This window comes from Malaclemys terrapin, chromosome 7, assembly GCF_027887155.1.
Source record: "Malaclemys terrapin pileata isolate rMalTer1 chromosome 7, rMalTer1.hap1, whole genome shotgun sequence".
Taxonomy (NCBI): Eukaryota; Metazoa; Chordata; order Testudines; family Emydidae; genus Malaclemys; species Malaclemys terrapin.
In genome coordinates, this window is record NC_071511.1 from 111,365,236 (window position 1) to 111,392,291 (window position 27,056).

At 37.2% G+C, this 27,056-nt stretch overlaps 1 protein-coding gene across 3 annotated transcripts; it reads left to right on the top strand.

Moving 5' to 3' along the window:
• On the top strand, window positions 1–27,056 carry TIAL1 (TIA1 cytotoxic granule associated RNA binding protein like 1). Of its 3 annotated transcripts, none has more exons than XM_054033428.1 (12): window positions 1–218; window positions 9,403–9,499; window positions 13,396–13,545; window positions 13,799–13,853; window positions 15,748–15,835; window positions 17,810–17,885; window positions 20,624–20,732; window positions 21,040–21,135; window positions 21,240–21,324; window positions 21,969–22,092; window positions 22,579–22,718; window positions 23,935–27,056. In XM_054033428.1, exons 1-12 carry the CDS (start codon window positions 190–192, stop codon window positions 24,050–24,052), a joined length of 1,167 nt encoding a protein of 388 aa, XP_053889403.1. In that variant the 5' UTR covers window positions 1–189; the 3' UTR covers window positions 24,053–27,056. The 3 variants fall into 3 exon arrangements, with proteins under 3 accessions (XP_053889403.1, XP_053889404.1, XP_053889405.1); XM_054033429.1 differs by having other exon boundaries at window positions 13,447–13,545; XM_054033430.1 differs by lacking the exons at window positions 1–218; window positions 9,403–9,499; window positions 13,396–13,545; window positions 13,799–13,853; window positions 15,748–15,835 and adding an exon at window positions 17,018–17,336.

Below are 27,056 nucleotides of genomic sequence, written 5' to 3' on the forward strand. Positions count from 1 at the left end.
TGAGTGGCTGGCGGCGGCGGCCATTTTGTAGTGCTGCCTCCCTCTCCTGCTCGGACTGCGGTGTCGGGACCTGGCGCGGGGGCGAGACGGAGCGAGGGGAGCTGGGGCCCTCACCTTCCCTTCTCGTTGCGCGGCGGAGCCCCCCCAGCGCGCCCCCCGGAGACAGCTACGAACGGCCCTCACGCCGGGATGGAAGACGACGGGCAGCCCAGGACCCTGTGAGTGAAGAGGGAGCCGGAGCCGGGCGGGGAGTGGGGGCCCAGGGGGCTTGGCCAGGAGCAGCCCCCGGGTGGACCCGGGTTTGGAGGACGCCGGGGACTAGAGGGAGGATATTGACGGTGGCGAGGGAATTCAGAGCGTGGCGCGGGACGTGCTGCCACTACATGAGGGGCCTGGCCGGGGGAGGGAGGCGGATATTGACGGGGGGGCCGAGGAGAGACCGCAGAAACTGGGGAGAGGAAGGGGAAGGTGGAAGATGTTGACGGGAGTTGGGGGGCGACCGAGATTGCAAGAGGGAGGGAACAGGAAACTGCAGAAAGTGGGAGGGGGGGGGAGAATTTCGGGGGGAGAGAACAAAACCTGGAGGGATGGAGGAAGGCCGAGGATATGGGGGGGGATGGTCCAGTAATTGGAAGTGTGGGAAGGGGGAGGAGTAAAATACCGACTGGGGGGAGGATGAGGATATTGACTGGGGGGGAGGGTCCAGCATCTGAAAGGCAAAGTGCAAAAATTGAAGTGAGGTAGGAGGAGGAGGAAGCTAGTCAGGATGATACTGACTTTGGGAGGGAAGTGGAGAGCCAGAAGCCGTGTGAGTATAGAGGGAGGCCCTGGAGACATCCAGAAGCGTGAATGGGGTGCATAATCAATGGCTGACAGTTTCGCGGAAGGCATGCTCTTTATTGTACTCTTGAGGTTATTGCGACTAAACTCCTCCCTTCACCCACCTGAATTGTATATGTGGCAGAAGAATGCCCACAACTACTCCAAGGTAAATGGATTCCTCATGGTTCTAGTTTGTGGTGTCATGAAACAGATGTTCATTGTTTCATCTTCTTTCCTGGGTTGAGGTGAAGACCATTGTGAAAGAGGGTTCTTTCCCTAAAGCTGGGGGTTTAGAAAAGTCGTTTATTTTTTTCTCCAGTACTTGTATAGTATGTTTTTTTGCTATACACTGTCATGAGAACTCACTACATCTTGAGTTTTGTGTCAGTGTGTGGTGACTTACTAACAGCTTGAAGGTTTCCTCCTAAGCAAATGAGCTTAATCTTACAAAAATTCCTTACAAATAAACAAATGTGAGCTTTTCAATTGCTTAGTTTGGTAATAGTCATATTGAAATCGGCTGTGCTTTGGTTATGTTGGAATATTTTGTTGTATTTTAAAGTTATATGGGGGGTACCTGGAAAGTATAAATAGGCGCTCTTTATATGTGCTTTAAAAAGTCTATATAAAATAAGTTTTGTTCAAACTATTTTCAACTAGTTTATAAACTCCGCTCCCTCTGCCAGTTTTGTGAAGAACAGTATATACTATATGAAATACAAAACATTCAGACTGTGCATGTGGGCAAGAAAGAGGTTGTCCTTTTGCCTGCCTTGGGAAAATAGCTTTGAAATGGCCTTTGGGGGCTAATTTGGGTTGTTAAGACACTTAAAAATGCAGACTGAGTTGGGAATAAAATTGGTCTCTAACCAATTTTATTTTTCTAGGTGATATTGTCTGTCTCTCTCCAGCCTCTTCCCCAATCCACAAAAGTTGGATTTGATTATTCCTGATTTAGCATAACAATTACCAGACCTGCCTTTGCTCTTTGAGGTGCATATTTTGAGTCCTTCTACCCCAAATAACTTTTAGAAATGGATATTGACTGCCTAAAGGGACTTGGAATTCACTTATGACAATGGGGAATAATCTTAAGAATTATTTTTTTTTAAAGTGGGGGAAGGAGAAAGAGTAAGGTGCACAGTGAGGTTCAATTTAGTTTATTTTTAATGAATTAGATATCCTCCTGACTTCCCCTCTAAAAACAAAAACAAAAAACTTCTGGGAAAGTTAGAACTAGGCTAAGTTTTAAATGTGCTCTTACTGCTGCTGCTGTCAAGTTCTGGTGTTGAATTAGTAGTTTATACTTTTGATTGAGGTATCAGGAAGTGAACTAGTTTAACCCTTAGCCCTTTAATGACAAATTATATTTGTGCTAAGATGTCTGAAATAACACTTCAGAAGAGCTGCAGAAGAAGATTGAATAATCACATATGATTATATCTCTGCTTAATTTGTGAAGTTAATATACAGTAAGTGCTTTTCTTAAAATACAAAATTTTCTCTTGCATAATAATATCAAAAATCCTGCTGTAGAATTGCTTAGACATTCCACTCACCTCTAGCTTCATATGAAATGCCAATAATGGTTTTAAATTTAGGATTCTCACTTAAATGCTCAGCTTGTGGGTTTTTTAAGGTTACTGTATAATATTCATGCCTTTTCAGTTGAACAAGATGCTCACTGACATCTAGTACCAAATAGTAATACACATTGAACTCTAATTTTTTTTGTAAAGTAAGTAGTAGGTATTTTATCTTTAAACCCAATTGATCAATTGTATAATCACGTGGTCAATAAAATAAGTGTCACGGTTCTGTGCCCATGTGGTATTTCACTTATCAGAGAAAATATATCTCAGAAGTTCTAAATAAAAAATAAAATAAAATATATGGAGATATACCTATCTCATAGAACTGGAAGGGACCCTGAAAGGCCATCGAGTCCAGCCCCCAACCTTCATTAGCAGGACCAAGTACAGATTTTTGCCCCCGATCCCTAAGTGGCCCCCTCAAGGATTGAACTCTCAACCCTGGGTTTAGCAGGCCAATGCTCAAAGCACTGAGCTATCTATCCCACACTGGAAAATACTGTGTGTTACCATTTTTTCTCCTATAGACACCTGCAAGTTAGGGATCAAATGTTTTAATTGGAAAAAAAACCCAAAGGCATTAGGTCCTAAGTAATTGTTTTAAATATTAATTGTCTACAGTATTAACTTATTTTGCAGTATTTCAAGTGATTTATATTGCTTTCTGGTGTTTAATGACTTCTTAATGGTTAAAAGTATCTGAAATACTAGAAAATAAAGGCCATTTAACCTCTCACAGCTTGCAGGCTTTTATATAAATCTGAAAAAAATGTTGGCTTACTTGTCAAAGGAAATGGTAGTATTTTGATAAATTGTCAGCTTAGTTTTATAACTCAGCATAACATAGCAGTATGGTAAAGAAGAGAGAACTATGTTTACCTCTACAGTGCCTCATATAATGGTGCCTGGATTCTGATCAAAGTCTTTCCTTATTAACATTATATAGAAAGTAACAGCAAAAAAGTACTTTTAAATTTATCCTCAACGTCACATTGGTTGAGACTGAAATCAGTAATAAAATATATTAGACTAACAAAAAATTAATACAGTTTTTGAGGCCTCAAAAGCTCTTTTGGTAAGAGTTCTTTAGAACTTACTAATAACACATCTTGTTGATACAAAAGTTTCAGTTGGAATCAAACGTACTCTTGTAAAGTCTGTCAAATCCTTATCCTTCGCAAGCAATAGACACTGAAGTCTTATTACTTTGATTTCCTGGGAAGCTAGAACGTGATTCCTGCCAATGATCTGTTCTCTGACTTGGGACTGCCCTTTTTGCACACTAAAGTTGTTCATTCTCCATATTAGCAGTCTTCGAATAGTCACCACTGTACACAAAGGTGTTATATCACCCACTATGCCAAATTATGTATTTCGGAATGTGGCTCTGATCCATGGGGCACTGAGCTAAAACTGTTAAACTTTGAATCTCAAACTTCACTTAAAGCCAAGTCTCATAGATAAAGGTAATTTCTTTTCAATTTAAATTTTTTATAGATACTTCCATTTCTGGAAGCTACAATATGGAATTTCCAAAGCATTTCCTCTTTTCCTGCAGCTCACTAGCAGTATCTGTGAGATGATGCCACTGACCAAGTCAGAGAGTTAGAATTTATGTGAAATTTTCACCATATAACTTTCCCCTTTTCTTACCCCTTCCCGCAAACATTCAGTATCCTCCTTTAAAGTAGAACCTGGAAGAACTTTGATGGGCCAAAAAGAAATAGCTATGAACATAGCTGTCCTCACTTGCCTACTGTACAGCAATAAAAAACATGTCACTCTCATAGAGCTCTTTTTGATCCTCATCCTAGTTGATTGTTGGTGTACTCTGCTGTTAGGATTTTTCTTCTACTAGCTTAACAGGATCTGTGAACCTCAGATATTGTTTTTTTGGGGCTGGTTTTCACTATGGGGAGATCCACACTGCTGCAATCGATGCAGCAGGGATCGATTTAGTGGGTCTAGTGAAGACCCGCTAAATCGACCATGGTCGACCCTGTTACTTCAGCTCCCTGAGAAGATTAAAGTAAGTCAACGGGAGAGCATCTACCGTCGACGCAGTTCAGTGAAGACACCAGGGTAAATTGATCTAAGCTACGTTGACTCCAGCTACGTTATTCACGTAGCTGGAATAGCAAAACTTAGGTCGACTTACCCCGATAGTGAAGACAAGTCCTTGGTCTGTAGACATTATCAAAATCATTCAGTAGTACAATGTCTTGGACTTCCAGTATCTGGTCTAGGTTTTTAAACTATGCCCATCAGTGTAGTATGCAAGTGCCACAATTTTATAGAAGTGAACACACTGTACAAATATGTCAATGTGCATGGAAGCCACAGCATATTGATGTCCCATGAATTAAGGAGACAGCCTAGAGAGGTATAATAAGTGCCTTTCTCTACTGTATAATGTTTCAGTTTTGCAAAACCATACTACTATCCTGTGGGTTATAATAATATAAAAAGCTTGTAAGACCTTGAAAATGGTATTTTTAAAAGCACTTGCTTTGCTCAAAACATATTGCATAGTTCTGCAAACTTAGTTTTTATAGTCTAAATACATAGTACAACTTTTAAACTCTACACAATTTATATTAAAAAAACCTTTCTAGGCTGGCTGCATGTTACAAGTAGCTGTTTCCCTGGCTGTTGTGAAGTCACAAGTACATTGGCTTGCCACTCAAGCCAAGCTGGTGTTTTGTGGCTTCATGGAGTGGATTTTGGTAACATAAGACTTCAATTCCAAAGGTATTGAATGTCTTCCTTACCCTGGCTATTTGAGATAGTTAAGTACTTTACACCAAAGTTGTTTGATATTTGTATTTTTTTTTAAGTCATCGTTGAATATATTGGGGGCAGTGCTAATATTAAGTACAAAGACTGCATAAAATATTAAAGCTAAATCTTGATCTTTAACTCCCACTGGCCCAAACTTGTATAAGTTTGCATGGCCAAATTGTTCATGTAGTTGTAGAAATCTGGACTCTGCGGATATTGCTATGCTTATGTTATTTAACATCATATTACAGATTGGTCTGAGGGTACATCTACATTGCAAAACCAAACAAAACCACGACATCGAGTCTTAGACCATGGGTCAGCTGACTTGAGGTAATGGGGCTTGTGCTAAAGGGCTAAAAATAGCACTATAGACATTCCTGTTTGGGATGGAGCCTGGGCTCTGAAACCCAGCTCCAACCCGAAAGGGAACATCTACACTGCTATTATTAGCCACATAGCCTGAGCCTAAGTCAGTCGAACTTGGCTCTGAGACTTGCTGCTGCAGTTGTTGTTGGTTTTTTTTTTTTTTTTTTTTTTTTGTAGTATAGATGTACTTGAGTCTACAGTACTGCAGTTTCAGAATGGTAGCAATTTGAGAATAGTGTTAACTGCTTTTGCCTATTTTTTTTAGAACACTGAAAGTTGAAGGAAAACACTACAGTATAGAGTGATGCAAGTATCTGATATGCATTTAGCGAATTTTAAAAAACTTGTTCTTAAGCCAATAAAGCATTACACTTCCTTCAAATCTAGGAATTAGTTAACCCAGAGTAGTATTACTTTTTTCCATAAGGAAGCAGCCTACAAAATGGCTGCAACATGAGTTATAGAAAGTTCTTAAAAATCATTTTGCAAAAGGTTTAGTAGTTATATAAACCTACCTACTGTCCTTTTTGGAAATTTATTAAATTAGTGTGGAGTAAAGCTTATGCTAATTCCTGAAGAATGATTTCTCTAGTTTCTTGCCAGCACAAAAGAGATTCTATTTTGTATAGTTTTTGCACATATTAATATACACTTTGGAATGATGCTCTTTCTGATCTTTTACTGTATTGCAAATGTCTTCTTCCCTCATTTCTTTGAGTCAATGGAGATGAAGCCAACATGACTTCATTGTGTTTAGGATCTTGTTTGTGCAGCGCAATTGATGAGTGTGGACTATGTACACCATTTGGAAATGTGTTAGCTTATACTGCTGCAGCGCTAGTAGAGGAAACACAAGTGCTCATTATGTAGGTCCTATAAAAATAAGGGTTATTTCTTGACAAGGATTTTTTTTATTTATAATCTGGAGGTTATCTTTTTTGTCTGATTCTAGTAATATCCTCAAAGGTTAAATTTTGGGTTCAGACTCTGAATAGTCTGCAGATTTTTGAAACATTAAGTATCGTTTAGTCCAGGTGTGGGCAAACTACAGCCTGCGGGCCACATCCGGCCCGCGGGACCGTCCTGACCAGCCCCCGAGCTCCTGGCCCGGGAGGCTAGCCCCCGGCCCCTCCCTTGCAGCCTCAGCTCGCTCGCTCACTCCACCGCCAGCACAATGCTCTTGGCGGCAGGGTGTGAGCTCCTGGGGCAGTGCAGCTGCAGAGCCCAGCCTGACCGGTGCTCTGAGCTGGGTGGTGGCGGTGGCGTGGCCCACCTGCAGCCGAGCGGCGGGGCTGTAGCACTGCCAGCCACCGGTGCTCCAGGAAGCGTGGTAAGGGGGCAGGGAGAAGTGAGGGTTGGATAGAGTGCAGGAGAGTTTGGGGTGGTGGGCAGGGGAGTGGATAGGGGTCAGGGCGGTCAGGAGGGAACAGGGGGTTGAATGGGGGCAGGGGTCCCGGAGGGCAGTCAGGAAGGAGGGGGGATGGATGGGGCGGCAGGGGCAGTCAGGGGCGGGGGTTCCAGGGGCAGTCGGGATGGGGAGAAGGGGTGGTTGGATGGGCCAGGGGTCCCAGGGAGGCTGTCAGGAATGAGAGGAGAGGTTGGATGGGATAGCGGGGGTCGGGAGGCAGTCAGGGGACAGGGAGCGGGTGTGTGTGGATGGGGTAGGGGTCTCAGAGGGGCCATCAGGGAATGGGGGGGTTGGATGGGGAGCGCACGACCCCCTCCCCTAATCAGCCCTCTATACAATTTACGAAACCCGATGCGGCCCTCAGGCCAAAAAGTTTGCCAGCCCCTGGTTTAGTCTATTTTTTTTTTTTTAATTTACACTAATTTTAGTATGGCATATATTTATGTAGTTTGAAAAGACAATTCATGTTGTTGTGGCTAGGTAACCTAGAAGAAAGTTCTAAATCTTATGTTGCAATTCAGTGAAAGATGTGATATGTATTGGCAGCGGTGTTACAAATAGTGACAGAAGTGTAGGTCTGAGTGTTTGTGTAGTTGGCTGCTGTATATTTTTGTGTGTGTGTGTGTATATATATATATATCCATCCATCCAAATAGCTGGTTTGTCTGGATAGCTTTTTTTAAAAAATTGTTTGTTCAGTGAAATTTATTCTAAAATGTTGTGAACCATTAGTTTCTGATAGTGAGTTTTCCCTACCATATATAGAATTGACTTTGTAAATATGCATACATATTCTAAATAGGAAAGTTTATATCCAGGTGATATCTAAAAAAGTTATTCTGGACCCCAATTAAAATTTAAGACCTCATTGAGAGATTAGAGAAACAAATACATTACGTTCACTGAAACAGTAGTTAACAAATGCTGTTTTTAAACCTAAAAGGTTTTCTCTTGATTTAGATTTGTGTGGTACTGGTGCAAAACCAATCAAGTAAGTAGTGTTGATTTCAGCGCCATTGGAGTAGAAGACTGACTAATAGGAAACTATAACATTGGCAGAGAGTTTATTTCAGGCTTTTCAAAGGTAACAAACAGACAAGAGAGTAAATGTAAGTGTTTAAAAAGTGATTTTAAAGATATTTGATGTTTCTCATTTGTTAGTTGAAGGAAGCAACTTTTCAAACAGACTTTAAATGGCTTTCACTTAGTATATTTCTGCCTTCATTTTTACCCATGTGAATTAAACTTCATAGTGAAGTTGTTTGAAAGTGATACATTAATGTGAAATGTCTGTGATTTAACAGGCACACTTGAATACTTAAAGTTGGGTGGTACTGTGATACTCTTAAATTGTAAATATACCTACGTGATGTGAATGTTACTGTCCTCCAGATTGGAGGCTTGATTGACAAATGAACACACTAAATATCTTTGTACAATTTTTACATATAAATTCAGTTCCATACCTGTGCATTTAATTACTGAAATTTGATCATTCAAATTAGAAAATGTGGATTTTCAGCAGTTTTTCATGACATGGCTTTATCTTTTGTGGAGGTGAATTCTAGATTCTCTAATAGCTTTCAGCATTGAAGTAGATGAACTTTCCTGTTGGAGTTTGAGTAGGAAACTTTTTTCACCTGAAATTGACCAACTGATACACTTTTAAATTTGGAATTATAATGAAGGTTGTGTAAGTACTAAAAAGTTCTTAAGTCGGGAAAAAAAAAAAAGGGGGTGGAAAAGGGCAGTGTAGTAGTTGGTATGAGAATGACTTTTGGTCAAAACTTGCAAAAGTATGTGGTGCATGTGTACTTTTTTTAATACATTTACCCTCCCTCTGGAATTCCCAGTTACTACAACAGACACCTAATGGAATACTCCTTGTCTATACTACCCTCTAAGTTACATTGCTTGTTTTCGGGTGTGGTGTTTCCCCCCAAATGACTAGATGCAATAGAACCAAATAATTGAGCTCTCTAATTATGAGAACCTGTCATCTTCACATGTGGCTGAGTTATATATCAATAAAATTTTAAGGAATATGATGTTGAATATATAAAAGAATAATTTTTCCTACCCTTCAAAATCGTGTTAGGCAGGTAGTCAGTGGATACCAAAACTTGATTTTAAACATCATTCTCAACTTGATTGCCTGATCTCCCTTTTTGTTGCTGCTGACAAAAGTAATACTGCTTTGTACTATTACATGACTTTTTCTAGTTTCATGATCTCAGTTGCATTGCCAATCTTATAATTTAGGAAACTTGTTAATTTAGTAACTGTGAATAAGTTCATATGCAAATATTGTAAAATATTTTGTTCAGTGTGCGATATTTAAAAAGAGGTTTTACATAGAAATTGTATAATCTATTATAAACTTGAAGATAAAGTTGCTGGATTTAAAATGTTGTTTATTTCCTTGTGTAGCTATGTAGGAAACCTCTCCAGAGATGTGACTGAAGTACTTATACTTCAGTTATTCAGCCAGATTGGACCATGCAAAAGCTGTAAAATGATAACAGAGGTAAGGCCTTCCATTTCCAAATGGTATCAAATATAGCATACTGGTTTTGTATAAAAATGCAGAAAATCAGATTGGCAGCATATCTCTGCAACTCTGGTATATGGTAGAATGTAGCTTCCTAAGCAAACTGTATTTGTAGAGCCCTGCACAGATACAAATTTATATCCACGGATGCAGATATAAATCGGTATCCACGGAATCACTGGGCTCTCCCAGGAGCCGCAGCGGTGAAAGGAGCAGAACGTGGGCCACCACTCCCAGGACCCAATGCCCACGCCAGCAGCTCCTCTCCTCCTCCGTACCGTCCCCAGCCCTGGCCCTTCCACGCAGCTATCTGCGTCTCCTGTCTGGGGGCGTGCATGCCACTTGAACACAAGAGCGCGACCAGGAACAGCTGCCAGTAGCCTGGTACCCGCCCCAGTAGGCAGGGATGGGAGCAGTACAGCCGCACTGAGGAGCCACTGGCGCAGGGCGCTGGCTAATGGGAGCAGCAGCCCCACGTTCTGCTCCTTTTGCTGCTGCGGTTCCTGTGAGAGCTCTGCAGTTCTGAGGATACTGATTTATATCTGCGGATATCCGAATCCGCGAGTGTAATTTTGTATCTGCGCAGGGCTCAATGTATTTGGACTCAACACTATGCATGACTCAGCAGTTGTCAGCTTGTGCTCAAAGGCTGTCATCTGAGTTTTTGTTCCCAGGTACTCTTTAGGAATAAGCTCCTTCCAAGACAATCTTCAGCTTGTACAATTGAGTATTGGCATCCTTTGGTTTCATGACAACTTAATGGGAATTTCTAGCACTGCAGACATCTTAACCCAGTCTTTATAGTTCTACATTTTTAATAACCATGGATGGTTAAATGGAGTTATAGTAATAAATCTACTGTAGATAAATTCTCAGTCACGCATGTTCACTTCCTTACCCAGTGACTTTAGCAGCTGTCAATAAATAATCTAGAATGGATGAAGGATTAAGATATTCCAACATCTTTCACTGACCCAGTACTCTTCAGCCAGTCTACTAGTCTGTCCTTGAGTTATCTGACTTAGCTATCTAATATGAAAGAAAATAGCTCAATAAGAGTAGAATCAGTGCCATTTTCTTAGTCAAATTACAGGTTTCACCTGTAATAAAGTATCCAAATGTGCGGTGCCTATTTATGGCCTTTACAGTGTGTGTGCATTCAAAGTTCACCCTGAATTCGGTGGCCTGTAGTAATACCAAATTTAAATGCTTGCTTTTAGAAATTATTAACTGGCATTTTTGTCTTGTCTGAGTTTTCAGATTGAGAGAAAACAGAAAATGGAATGTATGATGTTTCTGTTAGGGTGGTTCACTACAAACAACATGCTAACACTTGTATTTTATATTGTATTTAATAGACTGCAAATGTCTGTGGTAGTTGCATCTCATTCATATTTAGATTGAAATATTATGCTGGTGGTACAGTGGGTCAGTACAACAGCCTTTAATTTGTGGAAATGCATTTCAAACCTAGTTTGAGTAATAGGTGCCTTAAAACACTTGTTTCCATTTGTACACCTTGAAAATGAGTACATAATTCACATTCAACTGGCACACTCTTTCCCAGAACTAGAATAGTGGGTGTATTGCAGGTGAAGACATGGCGAAACTATACTTCTGTATACAGGTTGAGCTGCACCTGCCTATTCTGTCCTTCTCTCTAAAATCAGTGTTTAGTCCTCATCTTTTCACAGACACTAAACTAGCTCTCCTATTTAAGAGCATCTTGCTCAAGACCTAGTCACCAACTTATCTCTCATCTCCCCCAGTGGAGATAGTATTGAATGTGTCCATCTGTGATGGTACATAGTTTCTTCCCCAGTACTAATTAGCATGCTACTTCCTTTGCTCTCAGTTTTTTTTCTCAATGCTTCCATTTTTGTTATCCCTCTTGTAGAAGACATGGACCAAATAGTCAAAAATGACTAGAGATTTTGGGTGCCCATCTTGAGATGGCCTAAATGGGTTTGATTTTTTTCAGAGAGTAGCTGCTCAGTAATTTTTGCAAATTGGGACCTTTAAAGGTATCTTGAATTGGACACCCAAAAACTGAGGTATCCAAAATCACTCCTTAAAAGGCCCTTTAATTGAAATGAGGGTGAAAATTGCGCAGGTTCTAATGGAAGAATAAACTCAAATACATGCACTATGGATACTTAGTTTCCTCCATTCTTCCTCTTCATGCAGCAGGAATGTGATGGGGAGAGAGAGAAAGGGGGCTTTAAACCTCACTTGTATCTGTGGTGTTCTGGAGCAGCTGGGCACCTACCCCACTCCTGGTGGTTAGAGAAGTCATGAGACTGTGCTAATTCTAAGATTTGCTTCCCAAAGCCTCCAGCCACATCCTGTCCTCCTCCTGACGTGTCCCTATCACAAGGGCTGAGAAGATGGCCAGCGTAGAGACTATGTGGTGGCTCTGTACCAGTTGGTAGATGCCCTGTACTGAGCGTGTTTTGGGGGGCTATTTCTGTCCTCTTTATTGTCCCTTAGCGCTACTTTAGGGCCAGACTATCCAGTTCTTTTATGTCAATATTAGAGATGTGGGTGAGTGACTGCCTTCCTTTATATCCCTCTGGAAACTATATTTGAGCACATATTATCCCTTAAATAGGCATTTCTTTGTATCTGATACTTCGTATATGAACCAACATATTGGCTAATAACGGTTATAGCAGTGTGAAATAAAGACCCAGTCTCCACATTTTTGGTGGCATTACTGGAGAAAGTGCTGCTGTGCAAGCGCACGGTGGGTTAGCAATTAATTTACAACAGAAATTTTGCTATACATCTGAAAGAAGGCAGAAGGGAAAATGAGGTTCTTGCAGTGAACTTAATTTTGTTTTAAATTAGCTGTTTTTCAGACCTTGCTTTATGAGCTCTTTGATCCTGGGATTGTACATGCTATATCAGTAATGCAGATATACCAGTGTAAAACTCCAACTTAGTGCACACTGCAAACATTTTTCACAAAGCTTAAAACCTAGTGTTTGAATTTCATACTGTAATGATGATTACGATTTGATTGGCTTCTCAGAAGTCATTGACTTTCTTTACATTTAATATCGCTGTTGTATTTAATAAAACTGTTTAGCAATTAGTATTATTTAAAAGTGACCTGAAGAGCAGATGGGGCTGTTTGTACCCTTCTTTTTCCCTGCTTCAAAATGTCTAAAGAAAGTCCGACAGGTTTGTCTGCTTGATTTTTACATTACAATTTCAGGTCTTTCCAACCCCAGCAGTTCGTAGCATACACTATGGATGATAGGAGACCATGTAGCATTATGATATCATAAGTATCGAGATTAAAGCTTGACCAGTTGTGAAGAGAGGATTTTTAGTCACTTTTACACTTTACTATTAACCTATTGACTCCTTCAAAAGATATTTGCATCCAACTGTTGACAAGATTCAATATTTTCACTTGTTGGAGCTAAGAGATCTCCCACTCCAGTTTTCTGGTCTACCAAGGAGTCCTTTGGCAAATAAAGGAAAGATTTTGTCAATCAGGAGGAGAAAGAAGAAAAACTTGGAGGGGATAGGAGTGAAATGATAAACCTTTCAGGCTTTCTTTGTATGTGTTAAAGATGCAGAATTTCCCAAACCCATTTTTCCCCTCTGCAGGTAACCTTAAGGTAACTTAGTATGTGTTAAGCTTAGCAGTCTAATGCTAAATGAAGACTTAAAAAATGGATTTAACTTTGATAAGAAATGTCCACATTTGAAATATCTTCAAAAAGAGTTCAATTTTAAAAATTAGAGTTCAATGTATTACATTCTTAATGTTATTTTAAAGGTTATATCTAATACTAATGAAATAACATTGTTAAAGTTTCTAGCTATAAGTAATATTTTTTCCTGGATTTTCTTCTCAGCAACCCGATAGCAGAAGGGTCAACTCTTCTGTTGGATTTTCTGTTTTGCAGCATACAAGCAATGACCCTTATTGCTTTGTGGAATTTTATGAACACAGAGATGCAGCTGCTGCATTAGCTGCTATGAATGGGAGAAAAATTTTGGGAAAGGTAAGTTGTATATAAAATTGCTAAGGTTTAAGAAATTAGATTTGTCAAATATATAAATTATGATGTGAAGAATTTCACTGAAAACGATTAATCACACTCTTGCTTAAAAAAATACATCCTCTGATGCCTTAAAAAAACTCTTATTCTTTCTATTGGGGGAGAACTTGTGTAGGTTAATATTTGTAAGTGGCCTTTGAGTGTACATTAATTTCTAGTTTCATGAATTTATGCTAAATCTTACATTTATTTTCAGGAGGTCAAAGTAAACTGGGCAACAACGCCGAGTAGCCAGAAAAAAGATACATCCAGTAAGTAATTCCACAGTATTACATTGTGAAATATTTGTATAAAGATTAGTGTAAAAATAGGTTGCAGTGACAAATGTCTAAATATTATTGTATTTTACTTCTCATGCTGAGTTTTAATAGCAGAAATACCCACATTCATGTTTACAATTGAAGTCTTAAAACGTTCCCTGTATTTTACTCTATTTTACAAAATGGTAGAAACTAAAGAACATAAGAGTGACCATCCTGGGTCAGACCAATGGTCCATGTAGCCCAATATCCTGTCTTCTGACAATGGCCAATCCCAGATGCTTCAGAGGGAATGAACAAAACTGGGCAATTATTGAGTGATCCATCCTGTCTTGTCCAGACCCAGAATCTGGTGGTCAGAGGCTTAGGGACAGCCAGAACATAGGCTTGAATCTCTGACCATCTTGGCTAATAGCCATTAATGGACTTATTCTCCATAACTTACCTAAATCTTTTTTGAACCCAGTTATATTTTTGGCCTTTACAACATCCCCAGCAATGAGTTCCCACAGTGCGTTGTGTGAAGAAGTGCTTTCTTATATTTGTTTTAAACCTGCTGCCTATTAATTTCATCGTGTGACCCCAATTACTTCTGTTATGTGAAGGGGTAAATAACACTTCTTTATTTCACTTTCTGCACACCATTCATGATTTTATAGACCCCTATCATATCCCCCCTTAGTTGTCTCTGCTAAGTTGAACAGTCCTGAGTCTTTTTAACCTCTCCTCATATGGAAGCTATTCCATACCCCTATTATTTTGGTTTCCCTTCTCTGTACGTTTTCCAATTCCAATATATCTTTTTTTGAGATGTGGCAACCAGAACTGCATGCAGTATTCAAGGTGTGCGCGTACCATGGATTTATATAGTGTCATTATGATATTTTCTGTCATTATCTGTCCCTTTCCTAATAGTGCTTAACATCCTGTTAGCTTTTTTGACTGCCGCTGCATATCGAGCACATTTTCAGAGAACTACAATTACTCCAAGATCTCTTTCTGGAGTTAATAGCTAATTTAGTCCCTATCATTTTGTATTTATATTTGGAATTGTTTTCCAATGTGCATAACTTTGCATTTATCAACACTGAATTTCATCTGCCATTTTGTTGCCCAGTCACCCAGTTTTGTGAGAGCCCTTTGTAGCTCTTCACAGTCAGCTTTGGGCTTAATTATCGTGAGTAATTTTGTACCATCTGCAAACTTTGCCACCTCACTGTTTACACCTTTTTCCAGACCATTTATGAATATTTTGAAAACAGTTCTAGTCCCAGTACAAATTCTTGGGAGACCCTGGTATTTACCTCTCTTCACTGTGAAAACTGAACATTTATTTCTGCCCCTTGTTTCCTGTTTTTCAACCAGTTCCTGATCCAAGCGAGGACCTTTATCTCTTATCCTATGACTCCTTACTTTGCTTAAGAGCCTTTGGTGAGGGAACTTGTCAAAGGCTCTATGAAAGTCCAAGTACACTATATGCACTGGATCCCCCTTGTCCACGTATTTGTTGACACCCTCAAAGAATTCTAATAGATTGGTGAGACACGATTTCTCTTTACAAAAGGCATGTTGACTTTTACCCAACAAATCATGTTCATCCGTCTCTCTCATAATTCTGTTCTTTACTATAGTTTTTACCAATTTGCCTGGTACTGCATTTAAACTTCCTGGCCAGTAATTGACAGGATCACCTCTGGAGCCTTTTTAAAAATCTGAGGTGGAGAAGTTAAATTACTGTTGAATGTCTGATGGAATCCTTGAATTAAATTTCCTAGGAGTTCCTGGATCCCAGTTCTTTGCTCAAACTCACTTTCTCAGAAGTATGCAAGGAGTTAAATTGCTAGATAGCAGTTAAATATTTGATTAGATAATGCTTTATTTGCAGATCACTTCCATGTGTTTGTTGGGGATTTAAGTCCAGAAATAACAACAGAAGACATCAAGTCAGCATTTGCTCCTTTTGGTAAAATATCGTAAGTATCATAATCAATATTGCAAACATCAGTTCAGGGAAAACTCTAGCATAAGTTTGTTTTTTGTCTGCAATAGTATTTCTTCATCTTTTTGCAGATTGTGTGATAAGGTTTTCATTATATTGGGGTGGATGGTGAGATGTCTTTATTTCAGGTTGTGCATCACATGTTTATAAATACATTTAATGAGGTCTGTTCTCCAATCTTGTTGAAAGCAGTATGCTTTTAACCTAATTTACATATAAAGGTCATTCCGGTTTTTAATTGAATAACCAGAAAAATAACACATCAACAGCTTTTGTTAGTGTGACTAATTTTTTTGTTTAGTGTTTGCGTGCAGAATAGTGATTTCAAAAATGACAAGTGGTGTGTATTCCATCAGACTTGCCTATAGGCAGTATAGGAAAGCAGGTAAATATCAAGGTGTAATTTTGTGATGCAGTAAGTGTAGCTAGTTGTAAAACTTAGCTAAGTTGTGAACATATCTTGTATAAATGTAAGTTTTGTTTTTTTCCCTGAAGTATGAAATAACTTTTCAATTAATAGAAGGGGGGTTAAGTTAAAAGTGCTATATTTCAATGAAAAAATGCTGTGTTTATATTTGTGCACACTTCTGCCAGTTAAGGGATAAATACCTATCTATATTACATATTTAAGGTTAGCTTTCAAAACATCTATTGTGTTTTAATTGAACATGTTAAACATTACAAGAATTCTTGAAGTGCTAAAGCATGTATGTCTCTTTGAATAAGGTAGTGGCTTCAAAAAAGTACATTGATCTCATATAACTTTCTTTTTAAAATCCTTAAAAAAAAAAAAATTAAAAAAAAGTTACACGTGAACTTTTTGTGCTACTTTACAGGACTATATTTCTGCTAAGAACAAAAATTCTCATTTTTCTTGCTCTGTACACTTTTAAATGTACCATAAACCTTATTTCTTATCTTCTGCTATTTTGTTGTTTACTTTGCTTTTTATCTCTAAATGTGGTAAGTAGTACTGTTTAAAAATCAATATAAAAAGAATACAGGTTTCTATTTCTCAGTCTATATTTATACCTGAGACCTGCAGTTTTTCTAAAGTCCAAGTCACAATTAAAAGTAATAGCATTCTGGTTATTTTGCAGAATTGCTCATAAGAATGGACAGGATCTTGAAGGCTAACTGCAAGGAACTGTGCACACTGGAACTCAGTTGTAGATTTTTTCTCATTTCTATTTATTCTTATTATACATTATTTATATATACATATTTTAGTATTTACATTTTAACATTCTATATTCAGTGCAGTTCTATATTTCCAATCATTTTAACTTACTCACTAAAAATTTCTGTGTAAATTTGTTGTTTTCGTACTGGTGTGCTTAGCATTGTTGTTAGTTTTATTATCCTTTCTTAAATTTCTGAAAATGTCAATTTTTCAAAATTTACAGCTGCCCAAACTCCAAAATGATGGTAGAGAATTGACCAAGAAAAATAAAGAAATCTGTTAACCAGGCCATGTATGCCTTTTAATTCCTATTTTTTTTCCTCTTTTTCAATTTTTTAATATTTCATATATTTTGTATCACTAGGCAGGAGACATTTAACTATTTAGAAAATGCATGGTAAAGTAGATAGAACTGTTACAGTAATTTATAGAACAGTAAACCTTAGAGGACCTTAGCTAATAGAATTTTAGAAAAGGAAACTTTGTTCCTTTTTAAACTTCGAATTTGAACATTTTAGTTTTAGCCAGAAGAGGTTATGTGGATAGGTTGCATGTTTATTACATGTTATTTTTTTGTCCTACTGCTTTTTTCTAACAGGTAAAGAAGCAATAGGGAGAGTTCAGGAATGGCTATAGTTTTAGGGCTAACTGAATTTATAAAAAAGAAAAACAAATATGCTCACAATACAGTGTGTGTGGTTCCTTTTAGTTTTTATTTTGAAGGTTAATAATAATTCCCTCATATAGCTGTGCTTCTTTTCACAGGGATGCACGGGTAGTTAAAGATATGGCAACTGGAAAATCAAAAGGCTATGGTTTTGTATCATTTTATAATAAACTGGTGAGTAACCACACTGCAGGAATAATCTCTATACAGACTAGTATTTATGCAAAGCAGTGATTAAAGAGACTTGAAGTCATCTATATTTAAAAAAAAAATAAAAAAGTTGAAAGTTTCAGGTACTAATCCTGCCAGAGTCATCCCGCCAATTTTTGTAATTTTGCAGATTCCCCTCCCCCCCCCCATATTTTAAAAAAAGTTTCCCCCTGCCTCTTTTGCTGTGATACCTTTACTAGGGATCCCTTTCCTAAGGGAAATGAATTGATCATTTAGGGGAAAATATTGAAATTGACTATAAACAAAGTCCTGTCAAAGAAAAGGTAAAAGTGAAGAGATTCCCCCCCTCCCCCGGTAATCTTAAATATAGTAGTAATGGGTAAAAATAGTCCAGACAGAAGTGACTTACATTGACCAGCCCTTTAATAGGATAGCTAAAAATCTTATTTTTAAGAATTATATTAAATAAATAGTGTCCATAGTTAATGGTACATCCTCACTATTTATGGCAACAAGGTGCTTTTTATAAAGAGTAATTTTAAGTTATACCATATGCTAACTAGAATATCTGAGAACATATTGTGAAACGAATTGCCCACACAAGGTAGCTATGAGAAACAGAGCTATTTTTATACAGAAGTACTTGAGGGATTGTTTACATAGCTCCTCCATATTGCTTTCCTAAGTTTGTTCTGTGTATTGAAAAAGAGACAAATGTACAAATATTTCAGGGGCTTGGGATTATAACAAACATACGTCTAGTGCTTTGTTTATGTGAAATACTTCCAACGTTTTTTCATTTTTGTAATGTTGAATGAAGTTCAGTGATTTCATAGTTAAAAGGACATTCCATGGTGAAAATAATATTAAGAAACCTTGGTTTATTAAAATTGAAAACACTAAAACTCTAGTTTACATTTTACCGCTTATGCTTTGTCTAATTGGCATTCCTTAATACAGACAGCAAAAGTAGATAAATCTTTTTTATTTTCGGATTCTCTTGCATTATCATAAGGTTGTTTCGGTTTCCAGCCCTGCAGAAAAAATGCTGAGACTGTTTATATTTCTATAGAGCCTAAATTACGTGATTGTTCCTTTTTAAGAGTGTACCAGTGAAAATACAGTTCAGTTTGGAACTTGGTATTTTCTTAGTGTCAAATAGGAGCACATAATTTTATACCAGATACTTTAATTAAAAAACAACAACAAAACTGTAACTGATAAGAATACCAAAAAAAGGCTGGGTTTGTTACTTTCTTGAGCGGTAGTCTATGTAGATCAGCCACTGCTTATTTTAAGTGTAAATAAGTGTTTTAAAAAATACTCCCTGCATGTGCCCGCCTGCTTTTCTCTGGTATCCCTCCCTTTCTCTGTCATATCTGAGTCTTATTTTCTTCCAAAAACATGAAACACTTAGAGCCAAACGTACAAAGTTCTGAGTGCTTTGTGCTGTTCAGTCTTGAAAGTGCTCAGCACACTGTAGGACCAGGATCACTGTTATATCTCATCTGCTTCTGTTCCTGCTTTTGTCTTTAAGTTCCTCCCAATTTCCACCCACGTATTCAGCTTTGCACCTTGCAGTTCAGGGAGATAGAACCTATCCTAGCCCCCATGACTTTGAAACAGTCTTCCAAACTGTGTGCCATGTGACCCTGTCTCTCCTCCTTCAAAGTATCTGCATTCAGGGTGCACTTGTGAATTACGTCTGAATTAAGCTGTTCAGGCTGTTGGCTGTGTTTATTTTCCATGTTTGTCTGATGATGTTTGCTCTTATGGCTCTGTAAATGTTGGACTGCGTTCAGAGGTGATGTAAGTTGAATACCACGAAGGGGCAAATGGGAGGCTATAGCAGGGAAAAATGGGTGACATGAGATTGTTAGGTTGGGTGGTAGAGAAGGTGGGGCCAATCTCAGCTTTGCAAATTCCTCTTACCTACAGTTCTGCCTTCTCAGAATGTAGTATTTCCTCTTACATCACCATTTACTACCAAAATTTAACCAATATGCAACCAAGTTGATAATGGTTTTGAACATGAAGATGGAATACCCTTTTGCAGCAGTTCCTTCTTGATACATAATTTGTCACACTGGTAATCTGTGGGTCAGAAACGTATTCATTATGAATATTCTAGATAAAGCAATAAGATCAACAAAATTCATAATTATGAAAGTTTTTCTATATCCAAGTATAACAGGTTCTTGTTACTTTCCATCTGTTTGTTAAATGCGTTTTTGCATACATTTCCCATATAGTTGTTGGTAAGAGACTAATTATTATTTGAGCTTTGTAAACTAAACTCTTATGTTTTGGTTTAATTTATTTTAGTTAAGATTGCTTTTGGTAATCATATGACCTTTGTATAATGTTGATCAGGAGACCACTGGGTATTCAATTATAGGCTTTGTTTCTGTTTGCTTGTCTAGCTATAATATCCTTGCTATATACATGGCTTCCATTGTCTTCTGTTGTGTATTCTGTGCATTGGAAATAGCAGTTCACTAGTGAAGTAATTTTTCATTACTGGATTTTAATGTTACTGCAAAATTTTATGATGTAGCTGCTTTAATATATTAAATGCCCAAAGTCTTGAAAACTGCAGTAATTTTATTAGTAACTGGTATTGCTGTTATATGTAAATTAATCCCAATGACAAATGAGTACATTCTCAAAAGTAGTAGGCTTACCTATCTTCTCTCCTTGTCCATGAATGTTGAATGAGTTTTAATTTTGATGTCCTTCAGGATGCAGAAAATGCAATTGTGCACATGGGAGGCCAGTGGTTGGGCGGCCGTCAAATCAGAACTAACTGGGCAACACGAAAACCACCTGCTCCTAAAAGTACACAAGAAAGTAAGATGCTTTTATTTACCTTGTATTAGCTCTCCAGCACATGTACTGTTATGCTGGACGTTACAATGTTCAGTTAGCAATACGCTTAAGTCATCAAATTCACTTAACTTGTAAGTTAGTATGTGTTTGACTCCCAGATATTCAGGAATAAAAGGCCTAGTATATTAAATCATTATTGTTCTTATTTTTCCTGTTGATTTGTCTTAAAATATTGAGCAGATTTGTCAAATGTATAATTTTGTAATTATATAAAATTATTGGAGCAAATCCTCTTTTAATATTTTAAAATGACCCTTTCTATGTATAGATAGCACGAAGCAACTGAGATTTGAAGATGTAGTAAATCAGTCAAGTCCAAAAAATTGTACTGTTTACTGTGGAGGAATTGCCTCTGGACTAACAGGTATGATTCACTTTTATTGGGGGTATGGGAGACGTGTTAAACAACTAATGCGTTTGCAGCCCCAAGGTTGCTAATGAATTGGTTGAAAATATCATCTGTTGTAGATCAACTTATGAGGCAGACGTTTTCACCATTTGGACAGATTATGGAAATAAGAGTTTTTCCAGAAAAAGGTTACTCATTTGTCAGGTAAGGCTGTTAAACTAAATCTACGATTGTTTAATATATTAGTATTTCATGTATTGTTCTGTAACATATACTCGAATTAGCAGTGCTGTTAAATTAAAAGCTCTCGTTGCAGTATACATTTGTAGGAGAAATTGAAGCTTTAAAGGTTATGGGCATTTGCTCCTCAGAAAATAAAGGCAGCCACAATTTGGTGTAAGATTTTTTGCATTTCTTGTGATTAGAGTTGTCTGAATATCTTTCTTATTGATTTGATGGTCATTGGGGGTAAGGTTGGGTCAACCCAAAACAAAACATTTTAAACTTTCAGCAAACTGAAAAGTGTAAAAAAATCAATAAAACCTCAAAACTTGTTTAGATTTTGAGTTAATAAAAATGAAATTGAAGTACATTTCTAACCAAAGTTTCTTGGATTTCTTTTTTTTTTTATAAACTAATTTGGTGAATTCAACACGCGTTCACAGATGTTTTGATTGACCCAAATCTGTATTTGGGGGATAGGGGGAAGAAGGGGAGGAGAGTTTCAGTCAACAATTTTTCACCCAGTTCTACTTGTGATGCACGCATGCAGTCGCAGTTCTTTAAAGTAATAGCACTATCAATTATAGTAAAACATAGTGTTAATTTCATTTCTATCTTATCTCTAGGTTTTCAACCCATGAAAGTGCAGCACATGCTATTGTTTCAGTCAATGGAACTACAATTGAAGGACATGTTGTTAAATGCTATTGGGGTAAAGAATCCCCTGATATGACTAAAAACTTCCAACAGGTAATTAAATTTTAAATCTATTTTTAGTAGTGTGAGTGTTTTTGCATAAGCCAGCTGTGTTAAGTGTAAGCCTATTATCTCTCCCCATTGATAATTACTAATTTAATAATAATGTAAGACAATTAGTGAAATTGCCTGGTGTGGTCTTTTTGGTAGTGCTCATTGCAGTGCACTACCAGGTTGGGCTTGCGGCTTTGTAGGAACATAACTTCTTGTATGATTCAAGATGGGAAGCAGCTTTGGGAAATATCTGAAATCTAGTTAATTGAGCTACTGAAGACTAACTCCATCCCCAGTCAAATATTTTGTGGTGGTAATGAAACATTAAATTCCTTATTGCAAAGGCAATTCTTTTTTCAATAATTAAAGCAAAGAATTGTAACTCCATAGATTAAAGGTTTTGCCCTTGCCAGAAACCTTAAATTTAATATGTCTGTAAGAGTTGTACTATGAACTTTTTTTTTTTTTTTTTTTTTTTTTGCTTAGGTTGACTACAGTCAGTGGGGGCAATGGAGTCAAGTCTATGGAAATCCACAGCAGTATGGGCAATATATGGCCAACGGATGGCAAGTACCATCTTACGGAATGTATGGTCAAGCATGGAATCAACAGGGATTTGGAGTAGAGTAAGTGATTATACTTGTTTCATATATTTAAAAAAAGGTGTGTTGCAGTTCTCCAGAAATGTTAACTCTTCAGTGATCCTCACTTCAGATTAATTTGGTATCAGGAGTGCTCTTGGCTTCAAGCCTTTCCGACCAAACCCTCTGCACTAGGAAGCTTAAGTCTGTTGAATTTCATTTACCTAAGTGGCATACTAACTCTGATGGGCATGGACTGCATAACTGATCATTCATCCGCTCTTAAGAGTATTTAAAATATATGTCCAGAACGTGTGGTGTTTTGTTTGTTTGTTTTTTTATTTTTTTTAATTGTCTTACTTTTGTAATATTCTCCTGAGGATTTCACGGTAATATTTTTCACTGCTGACTTATCAGCATGTTCCCCCTCTCTCACCCAGATGTTTCTCCATTATGTTTTCCTTTTTTATACATATGCATCAGTGATGTTGGTAGAAGTTTGCACAGCTCTTGGAATAATGTTAACTCTTGCTGTAAAATCAGCTGAGAAGTTGATATTGTTTGTCTGTACCCAAGTGTGTTTCTTCAATTAAGTGGCTTCAGACTGATTATGTTGCATTTATATTTCCATTTGAAATAAAGCCAGAGAAACTTGAGTATGGCTACAGCAAGAATTTATATTTAAGTACTACACAAAATCTGTCTAACTTGATTAACTTAGATTTAAATGTAATATAATAAAGGATTTCTTGCATTTGAATATTAATGGAAAAGGTGCAATACATATTGCTGAGTTTATAAAATTAAGTTGCTCCAAATGCTAACAAGTTGCCAAGTCATCAGCTCCTGTAGATAAGAAAACTGTACAGGGTCCGGAGAGCTCTTGAAACGAATGAAATGTTTCTTCTCCGTCTGAGCTAAACCAAATTCTGTCTGTTTTGTTTAACTTGAATGGGGGCATTTAAAATTGATTTCCTTAATAATTCCCTTGTATGTATTTGAACAATACCTTTCTGCTTTGGGGCTTGCTAACCCGTGCAACTAGTATGTAGGTTTCTTGGCTTGTGGTTTTTTCCAAAGGCAGGCATATTTTAGGAGAAGAACCTGCTCTAAAATCTTCCTGTATGTGCATTATTTTTGTGAGAAGTTGAGAAGCTTTTGACCTTGGCAGGAGTAGAAGGTAACAGAAGCAATATCAGATTTTGCATCTCTTTGTAAATAACTTGATTGGCTTGCTTTTTTTGTTTGTTTGTTTTTAAAGCCAATCTCCATCTGCTGCCTGGATGGGTGGATTTGGTGCTCAGCCTGCCCAGGGACAAGGTGCTCCTGTAATACCTAATCAAGCTGGATATGGTATGGCAAGTTACCAAACGCAGTGAGCTGGGACTCTGTTTAAATGTGTGTATTTCATGATAGGCTTCAGTTTCCAGTGATACTCTGAAGACTGGAATGTAGACACCGGAAGAAGAAAATATTTATTTTAAAAATGGAAATGTTTGGAACCTTTAGCACAGCTTTGCTTTGGTGAAGAACACACATGTCTTCTAGTTCTGCCTTTTTAAGTTTTTGTTCATGATGGATATGAACATGTTTTTCTTTGTGTACAAAAACTAAAATAAAGTCAATAAAGACAATTCTGACTACAAATTTTGATATAGTAGGATAAATGGCTAATGAATTTGATCCTTAGATTACCATTCCATTTTTTTGTTCTGTCTTCAGTGTTTTACATCCCTGTGCTTTTTAAGAGAAATGACATTTGAAACACAGTAAGTTGCTTTCAGTTAAACACAAATCCTGAAATTTAACTGTGGACCATTCATTACACCCTGTAAGACAGTAGTGGTTTTTCAACACATATGAGGGCATCATTCAGAAAACATACATGCTCTTGGAAATATTTTTTTTTAAATATTTAATTTTTCTATGTGCTTAAAGAAGCTGAAGTCTGATACAAAATAAACTTTCAATCTAAGCTGAAAAACATTACTGTCTGAGTTATTTGAGCAAATTTTGCTGTCCACATTCAGGCACATACTAAAACTTTTCAAATCTGGTTTGCTTTTTAAAACTGTAGTAATTGCATTTAATTTTGAGAAGCAAAAATGTTTTTGCAAGTATGGTGTTTGTATTAGTCAGGCAATCATACTTGTGCTTTTTACTTAGTTTGAAGGCTACACATTGTAAATATTTAATAACTACAATGTTTCAAAAGCATGCTCAAACATAGAAGTAGCTTGTAATTATTCAAAGTAATACTTAATATACTCTACTGCTTTAAATGCAGTAGACTGACAAGAATGTGCAAGACTGACATTTCCAAAGTTGGCTATTATGTAAAGTTACATAAATTACTATACAAAGAGCCTTAATTTTAATTTCATAAATCTTTAATGCATCACATTTTGTCATTAGAAATCTGAATTTTTTGCTTTACATTATTGGGTATGTAAATACCTTCGTTAACCTTGTAAACCTATTTCAAGGTTATTATAAGTTGTATAGTATCTTGAGTGTTTTGAAAAATCTTGGGATGTTTTTTAAGTCTAGAAATATTTTGCCCAAGAATTTTTTAACAAGATTGTTAAAAACATCTTATTTTACAAAATATTCAATGTGCCATTTGGTAAATGGAGATACAGTTGAAACAGTACACTGAGTTGTGACTTATTTTTAACTAAAGTTTTTGTCTTTATGGGTGGTTTGCATGTGATGAACCTGTACAGAGGCTGGGTTGTTTGTGTACTGAGTGTGTAAATGGATAAATCATGAAGATGTTTAAATGGTAAACTTGGGTTATTTCTGAATTATTTTATGGATACATTGATATAAACTGCCTCAATAAATTTGAAGTTGAAAATGAATGTAAGTTAGCTATAAGTACTGTGTTTTACCTGTGACAGCTAGGGGGTGCAAATGTTTCAGCTGTATATTTGAATATGCTGAGACAAGCACTGATTTTAAAAAAGCATATAGGACATGCTCTGGTAGTCCAGTGAAGTAAACTTGCATTAAAAATGGATTGTTGCATTTAAAGGGGTTATAATTCCAGAAGAGAGTCTGAGCATCTGAATATTTTAGTCTGTTCTATTTCTTTCATATATATTAGTTTAGTTTCAAGTTAGAATAGGATTTTGAAATGGAAAATTGCTTTAATATTACAAATCTAGCCAAGTAGTTAAAATGACGACACATCTTACTGTTCTAGATAATCAAATGGTTTATTCATTCCTTTTGCAGCCAAATCACTTATAGAACCCTTATCTCTTGGATCAAGTTGAAAGGAAGAGGTTCTAACAGAAACTAGACAGTGAGCTAAATTATAACTGCAGATACAGATATGCAACTCTGATGCATGCAATAGTGTCTGGAGTCAATGTGGAACCCCAAGTACTTGTGATGGCAGAAGTTGGCCCTTTATCTCTCTGTTTCTCCTATACCTGCTGTTCTACTCAAGATAGAAATTTGTCTAAATTTTGTATATATGTATATCTTTAAGCGAAAATCGGCTAATCCATTGTAGTCTAAAATTTTCACAAATAAGTCTGACTTTTTATAACGCTTATCTGGTTAAAAAAATTTAATGAATCCTGAGTTATTTGAATTTGCAAGTTACTTTAAGGCTTATTTGCTTCCATGTGAAGTGTGGGGTTTCTCCTTATGGCTAGGTGTTGGAATATAACTAAAGCGGTAAAATTGTTGATGTGTTTTGAGTTTGTACTGTGACTTGAGCAGTATGTTCTTTCATGAGTTTACTCAATATTTGATGCTGCCGGTACATCACCACATAAACACCCAAACGAAATTGGGAAGAAAACGAAGGCCTTGATCCTGCAAGATCTCAGCACCCAGATCTTAGAAGTCTGATATGCCCACTGCGGGACAGAGCCCTAACTGATGAGCCCTAACTTTTCCTCCTCCTGAGAGCCACAGTATTCTTCTCTTTCAGTTAATTAGTTTCTTCTAATTGTTTGTTTTTTATGCAGCTTTTCTTTAACATTGATATTTCTTTGCAGAATACTCAAGGTACAGGAGTCTCCAGTGTCTTTAGACTAATGATTCCATAGTACCATGAGGAAGAGTTTATACTTTGATTGCTTTCTTCTCAATAACATTCATAAATACACCAGTGACAGTTACCTTTCATTTTTTTTGGCACCAAAGAGCCCCTTGCACCATTTTGTTTTTATGAATTACTATGTTGTAATCCACCATGCTCTCCAGTTGCCAAAGTCAACCACTACATTACCCCTTGCCACTAGGATTCTGGATTTCAAAGAACATTGAATTTTCGTGGCTGAAGTTGATGGGTGAACTTGAGGCAAGGTTGTAATCAATGTTTTCAGAAAACATTTAAATAAAAGCAAAAAGTTATAAATGGTT

What these genes read in the sequence shown, in the direction of transcription:
- TIAL1 (XM_054033428.1), top strand. Translation starts at nt 190, where the DNA reads ATGGAAGACGACGGGCAGCCCAGGACCCT. An exon ending in TATCATTTTATAATAAACTG is followed by an intron (nt 17,886 to 20,623) that starts GTGAGTAACCAC and finishes GATGTCCTTCAG; the next exon opens with GATGCAGAAAATGCAATTGT. An exon ending in AAAGGTTACTCATTTGTCAG is followed by an intron (nt 21,325 to 21,968) that starts GTAAGGCTGTTA and finishes TCTTATCTCTAG; the next exon opens with GTTTTCAACCCATGAAAGTG.